Consider the following 8,106-nt stretch of genomic DNA (forward strand, 5'->3'; position numbering starts at 1 on the left):
CTTTGCATTTTGTTAAACAATAATTTCTCCATTTTTCTTTTTATGCTTAAATGTAAAACAATAATTTCGATAGCTGTGATCTGCAGTCTGCACAAATGCATTTGGTTTTAATTTTATTTAGTTAATTTCATTCTGATGTATGTCAAAATATCTTTATACTTCAAATAAAATCTTCTTGCTTTTACATGTGAGGTAAATATTTGTGCCTATAGATAGTAATTGAATATGAATTGTAATTGAATATTTGAGAGGTTGTGTGTGTGTGCATGCGCACGTGTGTGCACTATAATATTGAATGTTAAATAAATTCTTTGTATCATTTCTCAAATTTGTGTTACGCACGGCTGAGTCATATAAAATCTTTCTTAAGGATTGAAGTGGTGTTAATTAAGCATGAAGAGATGTCTTATCTGTAGAAGTTCTACACATTTCTACACCAACTCCAATTGAATTATTTGACAAGTCTTTTTAAAATTTGTCTACTTCTAGAATGCAGCTTCTTAGTGATGCTGATAATTATACGGGCGTTATAAATGTTTTGCTAAATGTAATAATCATATGCCCCTCTACTCTTGAATTGAACTTGTCTTTTTATCCTAATATATTCAGCTTACGTACAGTTTAAGAGATTTGAAATGTATAAATTAATTCTTCCTTTTAGTTAATTAATATTTAGTTTTACAATATCTTGTGCACCACACAAAGCTAGTATGTTAATTATTTTAATGTACTTATAACGCATCAGATGACATAAAGAGAAAATGATCGAGGTTGATAAAAAAGAAAAAGAAAAAAAAGAGGATATCCTCTTGACATAATTACCACTTCTAAGTGTTCCAGTTAGATCAACTGGTAAAATCTTTAATGGTTGAATAAGAGATTTGGGATTCAATTTTCGCTTACACTAAAATCTGATTGGTGTTTTGGTATAATAATAAAGAGTTATCATCAAGAACGGACACCATAAGTTGAATCTCTCAATAAAAATATAATTACCACTTTTAAGGCCCACCTTTTATTATATAGTAGAGAATATACATAGATATAGAATTAATAAATTGTTTATTAATTTAAATGGATACCATAAGTTGAATCTCTCAATAAAAATAAAATTACCACTTCTAAGGCCTACCTTTTATTATATAGTAGGGAATATACAGAGATATAGAATTAATAAACGGTGTATTAATTAAGTGGTGATCAACCATGCATCATCTTGACAAAAAATATAATGACACATAAAATATAGATTGAAGTACATTCCTGGCCTTAAAAGTTAGGAGTTGTTTTTTATGTTGATTCTTTACCATTCAAAAGTTTCATTCTAACCATTCATCTTTCATTCCATTTTCATATTAACACAACCTTTTATATTTATTAGTAATCTCAAATAGATAACTTTTAATACAATATCTGTAAAACCCTATTAGGCAAACTATTTACATTTTCTACTAAGCAACTTGTAGTGAAACCATTGTCATCTTAAAATAAGTCCAACTATTCAATAGGGACAGGAATACATTTTAAGCAGCAAGTTTTTTATTTCACTCTTCTTCTTTTTTCTTTTTTCTTTTTTTGAAGGAATTTTTATTTTCACTTGACTATGGTTGGATAGGGACTAATACCTAACCAAACGAAACATATTCAATTCATACAATCATGTCGTTTTTATGCGCCACTTTAGAATACCTAAAATTATACAGGCTTTATACCAAGTGAAAATGAAAATGATGTCTTGTTTTGTCGAATGTCGGTAAAGATGGGCTTATGAGCTGGGCCCGTCCCCCTTTCTCTTTAATGGAACAGTATTCTCTAAAAGAAAGAACTGAGGAAAACTGGGTGAAACTTTAGACTTGTGGGATCTAGGTGCTCTCGTGTCTTTGTGCACGTAGAAGCAGTTTTGTCTTGCAGCCCTTGCAAGAGTTAGCGTGGCCTTCCGTGGGTAAGGTCGGGGTGGACGTTGGTTTTTAAGGCAGTAACATCCTTTTGGGGTGGGCAACGCTAGAAGTGTACAAATAGCTGAAGAGTTGGAAGTGTTATGGAGGAAGTTATCCTTTACGGAGGAAGAGGGTGAAGGTGTTGAACTGGGTAGCAGCAGTACCAGAGCTGCAAAGGAGGTGGGTTAAAATTGTGCTATTATGAAGATAATGACCCATAAAAGCATAAGCTTAGATACCTTGGGAAAGAACCTGAGGATGCTGTGGAAAACAAACAAGTGGGTCAACTTCTCTGGGCTTGAAGCAGAGTTGTTTCTAGTGGAGTTTGGAGATGTGAAAGATAAAAAGAAAGTTCTCAATATGAGCCCTTGGAGTTTTGAGAAACAATTGGTGATTATACAGGAGTTTGAAGGGGAGCTAACTCCAAAGGAGATGGAGCTAAAATGGTCGCCCTTTTGGATTCAGATTTTTAACTTACCTCTAATGAGTAGGACAAAGGAAACGGGTTGGGCGATTGGGTCCTCTTTGGGGACTGCCATGGAGGTCGATGTCCCTGATTCAGGAGTGCACTGGGGTAAATGCCTTAGGGTGCGCGTCCAGATTGATGCTACAAAAAGACTCATCCGTGACAAAAGAATCACCATTGAAGGAGGTGAGTCCAGGTGGGTCCAGTTCAAGTATGAAAGACTCCCCAATTTTTGTTACCGTTGTGGACTGCTAAGTCATGCACTTAAAGATTGTCCGGCATCATTAGATAATGGTCGAACGGTGGCTTCGGGTAGCTGCAATCCTTCTTGTTTGTGATTACATAGTTAGTCTATATTTTTCCCTGATTATGCTGATTTCTGAAACACTGCTAAAAAACTTTCAAAGATGTTTCCTTGGAAGCAGCTGTCAACAATGAAGTTTAAGGAAAAACAAAGAGCTAATGGCAGTCTAAGATCCTAGTCCCAAATTTTTATGGTTTAGGGTCGGCTAGATGAGAATTAACAATTTCTTATAGATGAGCATTAACAATTAACAAAAATAGGTAATATTTAGCCAAAAAAAAACAAAAACAAAAATAGTTAACATTCTCAAATCTCAATAACCAAATGAATAAAGACTGAGCTAATAAAAAAAAGGACCATTTATATATTTCAGTAGACAATACATGGGAGGAACTCCCCACTGCATTTCATCATTCGGCAGTACTTTGAAACAAGGAAAAGCAAAAACCAAAAAAGTACATTCAAATACAGAAACCGCAAAATGCTCATTAACTATCCCCTTTAGGGATGCATAGGACTACACACTTTTCTTTTTCCTAAGGAAACACTTTACTCATCCATCTCATCATCATCATCATCAATTTCTTCTATCTTCATCTTCTTTACTGCTTGAGCAGTATCACTTCTTGCCCCACTAGGGATTTGGATCAAAACATCTGATTTTTGACCAGTGGCTGCATTAACCAACCCTCCATTCTTCTCCACCTTGTACACCAATCCACTCCCATTAGGCCCAGCATCTATGTACACAGTTGAGTTTTCATCAATCTCTTCCCTTATAAGCATTTTTGACAGCTCTGTCACAACCTTCTTCTCCAGCCACCTCCTGATAGGTCTAGCACCATAAACCTGAACAGGGAAAAAAAAAATACCATTAAGTATTTCTTGCAAGCTCAAAGCAAACCAGATTTAAGCGGGACAAATCTTTTTTCAAACCACTTTTTACAACCGTTGAGTTGTCAAGTTATTGATATTCATATAGACTCAACATTAACAGCACTCTATTGTCTACTACCATTAACAACTTGTCAACTCAAAAGTAAGGAAAATAAAAGTATCGAGAAAAGTTGTGTCTTTAGACTAATTGGACAAGGAATACTAACCGGATCATAACTTTCTGCTAATACAAAGTCCAAAGCAGCATCAGTTACAGCCAAGGCAATTCCCCTCTCAGCAAGCCGACTTGCAACGTCCTTCATTTGTAACCGAGCAACCTTCATCAGCTGCTCATGTGAAAGAGGATCAAATACCACAATCTCGTCCAGCCTATTTAACAACTCTGGCCTGAAGTGCTTCCTTACCTGTCAAGTAACAACAAAGGGATTACTACCAATTTCAACATAACAGAAATATGTACATTTATTTGTTAAGTATTGAAAGTAATTCAATACCTCCTGCATTACACGATCATGTGCAACTTGCATTGAGACCTTGCCCATCAGTCCAGAAAGGAGGTGCTCTGCTCCAAGGTTTGATGTCATGATAATCACAGTGTTCCTAAAATCAACGGTACGGCCTTGGCCATCGGTTAACCTTCCATCATCTAAAACTTGGAGTAGAGTATTAAATACAGAGATGTGTGCCTTTTCCACTTCATCGAAGAGTACTACACTATAAGGCCTGCGCCTCACGGCCTCCGTGAGCTGTCCCCCTTCCTCATGTCCAACATACCTGAGAATTGCAAGAGTAGAATGAGAGTAAGAATCTACTTTCACATCAGAAATATATAAAGACTGGTTGAATATATGCTAAGAAACTTACCCTGGTGGAGCACCAATTAACCGTGAAACTGAGTGTTGCTCCATATACTCAGACATGTCAATCCTCACCAAGAGATTTTCATCATCAAAGAGTTGCTCAGCAAGAGCCTTTGCAAGTTCAGTCTTACCAACACCAGTTGGACCTAGGAATAGGAATGAACCTGTTGGTTGTTGAGGCCTTCCTAACCCAGCCCTGGACCTCAATACTGCCTCAGCAACAGCACCAACTGCTTGATCCTGTCCAACTACTCTCTTGTGCAACCTCTCAGCTAGGCCAATTAACCTAGCCTTCTCATTTTGTCCTAGCCTTGTGACAGGTATGCCAGTCCAGCGGCTGACAACCTCTGCAATATGCTCTGGGCCAACAGTTTCTGTTAACATCAAGTTATCATCAGCATTTCCTTCAAGCCGTGCTATAGCAGCTTCCACTTCCTGGATTGCCCCATATTTCAAGTCAGCAACTCTAGCTAAATCATATCTTCTTTCAGCCTCTTGTACAGCAAACAAGAGCTCTTCTCGCTTCTGCTTTAGTCGTCTAAGCTCATCAATCCTTTCTTTCTCCTTTTTATATTTCATCATCAAAGGTTGAAGCTTGTCCCTTAAATCATCAAGCTCTTTCCGTACCTATAAGGTGGACAATAGATTTAGAATGCAAATGATACAAAACACTTTACATAACAACCAAAAGTATATTCCAGACAGTCTTTGAAAACAAACACTTACTTCAACAAGACGGGCTTTACTAGCTTTATCCTTCTCCCTTTCGAGCGCATGAAGTTCAACTTCGAGCTGTAAACGCTTCCTCTCAAGGTTATCAATTTCTTCAGGCTGGCTATCAAGTTGGACTCTCACATTTGCACATGCTTCATCCACCAAATCAATTGCCTTATCAGGGAGATGACGCCCTAACCAAAAAGAAAACTTATACATCAATATCTCAACTTAGAATAAGACTAACAAATGAAAGAACACATCTAAAAAGGAAACCAACACAATCACACTATGTCATGGTAGTCTTGAAAGTACATACCTGTAATGTAACGGCTTGAGAGCTGGGCTGCAACAATAATAGCCCTGTCCTGAATCCTCACACCGTGATGACCTTCATACTTCTCTTTCAAACCTCGAAGGATACTTATTGTATCAGCAACACTAGGCTCTGCCACAAACACCTGTTGGAACCTTCTCTCAAATGCAGCATCTTTCTCCACATATTTCCTATACTCCTCAAGTGTGGTTGCACCAATGCACCTTAGCTGCCCTCTCGCAAGCATTGGTTTGAAGAGGTTTGCAGCATCCATAGACCCTTCAGTTCTACCAGCACCAAGAACGAGATGAATTTCATCAATGAAGAGTATAACTTTTCCCTCAGCCTCTTCAACTTCTTTCAATACAGCCTTCAATCTCTCTTCAAACTCTCCCCTATACTTTGCTCCAGCTATCAATGCCCCCATATCCAATGCTATGAGTCTTACTTCAGCAAGATTACTAGGGACATCACCTCTCATAATCCTTTGAGCCAAACCCTCCACCACAGCAGTTTTACCAACACCAGGCTCTCCAATAAGGACAGGATTGTTTTTAGTTCTCCTTGAGAGAATTCGAATAACTCTCCTTATCTCCTCATCTCTGCCAATGACTGGATCAAGCTTTCCTGCCATCTCAACAAGGTCCCTCCCATAAGTCTTCAAAGCCTGAAAATTGGTATCCCCAGAAGCACTCTCCACCTTCCTTCCTGCCTTCCCACGAAGGTTCACGACCTCTGATTTCACTTTCGCCGCAGGAACACCGGCTTCTTTCAACAAGTCCCCAATTTGAGAATCCTCAAGAAGGCCAAGAATCAGCTGATCAACAGCTAAATGCGTGTCCCCGCGTGTTTTTTGAGCGGCTTGGGCACGGCGCACTACTTTGATAAGACTTGAGCTGGCTGGAACCTCATCTGGGGGAGGAGATTGAGATGGGAGTTTCTTCAATGCCTGGCTGAACACTCTCTCCACTGCCTTGGTGGCATCTTCACCACCAGCATTGGCAATTGCTTGTTTGAAGATGCCACTAGCATCGGAGATCAAAGCAACAGCAAGATGAAGAGGAGTGAATTGGGCATGCCCAGCAGTCGTTGCTAACTCATTAGCCGCGAGTATAGTCTCATTGGTCTTGTGGGTGTTCTTCTCAGGATTCATCTTTTTTGCTTCTTAGCACCTATAAAGACTGTAAAATATAAAAATCACTATTAAAAACCTTATGTTACCATAACATCAAAGCCACAAGGAACAGAATTTATATAGAAAAAAAGAAAGCTTCGCAACCAAAAAAGTCGCATATTAAACCGAAAATTATACAATACCCCAAATGAAACATACAATACACAGACACATACACATAGCAAAAAAATTGAATGTATTTAGCTACACAAATTATCAAATCAACAACATAATAAATAACTTTCCTAATTGCTTTCTGTGTTCTGTTTCAAATATAACACCCCAGTTTGTAAGAACTATGTATTTTTTTTTTTTTTGGGACCAAGACAATCTGAATTGTACTAAGCTAAATGTATTGTCTACTTTTCAATCCTTAACCAAAAAAAAAAAAAAACACAAGTACAACAACATCCCAGAGGCATTAAGAAACAACAACAGAGAAGCAAAAGAGACCCATCAGAGTTACACAATCATAGAAAAAATTTTCAAATAAAAAAAACAGAAAAGAGTTTTTCCAGTACCTTTTTAGCAGAGAGATACTGAAATTCGTTGATGGGTATTTAGAACTTGCTCTTTGCAAAGAAGATTTTTCCGCTATTCTGGTTTTACAATCTCTGAAATCGTCAGCAGCAAAATTGTTTGTTCGTTTCAAAGAAATGAAAGAAATTATTTTGAAAATTTGTGTGTGTGATGTTTTTTTTGTTGCTGTAAGAAACAGAGTAGTAGTGAGGAGAAAGAGGAAAGTAGGAGTCCCTTATGTTAACAGAACAGAGAGACATCTGGAAGGTCGTGGAAGTGGTGCCAGGTGGCGCTAGAAACTACTAGATTGTGCTACATAAACTACTCGCCCATCTTTTCTTGTCTCTCTCTTTTTATCTATTTACTAATATTGTTTTTTTGACTTTTTGAGTTTTTTTTTTTTAATGCGTTGGCTTTTGAGTTCTGGTTGTTCAAGTATACTTCTTTTTCCAAAAAAAAGTATAATTATTTTTTTTGGACCTATGGTAAATTAATAGTTTGATTTGTAAAAATATTATTAGATTTTTTTTTGTGTCAGTAAAAACAAAAAGCCCTTGCTTTTTTTTTTTTTTTTTTTTTTAATTTTTTTTATGGGAGAATGACATTGTAAAAATATTACTATTTTTTTTGTGTAAGTAAAAAAATGCTTTGGCTTTTTTTTTTTTTTTCTTTTTTAATGGGGTAAAATAATAACATTAAGAAAAAATCCTTGTAAGTTAGGTGAGTCCTACGCATGTAGGACCTACATGTGATGGACAGATGGGTCTCGTGCATCTTAAATATATATATATATATATATATATATATATATTATGTGACCCATATTTCATTGATATATGAGTCCTACGCATGTGAGACTCACATATCATCACTTAATAATAGGTCTCATGCATTTTGTAAAGAAGATATTTTTATCCAT

At 36.9% G+C, this 8,106-nt stretch overlaps 1 protein-coding gene across 2 annotated transcripts; it reads right to left on the reverse strand.

Moving 5' to 3' along the window:
* Positions 1–3,048: 3,048 nt before the first annotated feature.
* LOC126704439 (chaperone protein ClpB1) lies at positions 3,049–7,425 on the reverse strand. 2 transcript variants are annotated; one of them, XM_050403460.1, is made up of 7 exons: positions 7,190–7,425; positions 5,498–6,666; positions 5,191–5,372; positions 4,469–5,091; positions 4,099–4,378; positions 3,811–4,008; positions 3,049–3,556 (listed from the first exon to the last, which is right to left on the reverse strand). In XM_050403460.1, the coding sequence occupies exons 2-7, from the start codon at positions 6,645–6,647 to the stop codon at positions 3,257–3,259; spliced, it is 2,733 nt and encodes a 910-aa protein (XP_050259417.1). In that variant the 5' UTR covers positions 6,648–6,666; positions 7,190–7,425; the 3' UTR covers positions 3,049–3,256. The 2 variants fall into 2 exon arrangements, with proteins under 2 accessions (XP_050259417.1, XP_050259416.1); XM_050403459.1 differs by having other exon boundaries at positions 5,498–6,675; positions 7,190–7,424.
* Between the last annotated feature and the right edge of the window lie 681 nt (positions 7,426–8,106).

The sequence above is a fragment of the Quercus robur genome, chromosome 10 (assembly GCF_932294415.1).
Source record: "Quercus robur chromosome 10, dhQueRobu3.1, whole genome shotgun sequence".
NCBI lineage: Eukaryota > Viridiplantae > Streptophyta > Magnoliopsida > Fagales > Fagaceae > Quercus > Quercus robur.

Coding starts and splice junctions, on each gene's coding strand:
- LOC126704439 (XM_050403460.1), bottom strand. CDS start 6,647: ATGAATCCTGAGAAGAACACCCACAAGACCAATGAGACTATACTCGCG. Junction 4,379..4,468: donor TTAATTGGTGCTCCACCAGG/GTAAGTTTCTTA, acceptor TGCAATTCTCAG/GTATGTTGGACATGAGGAAG. Junction 4,009..4,098: donor ATGATCGTGTAATGCAGGAG/GTATTGAATTAC, acceptor GTTACTTGACAG/GTAAGGAAGCACTTCAGGCC.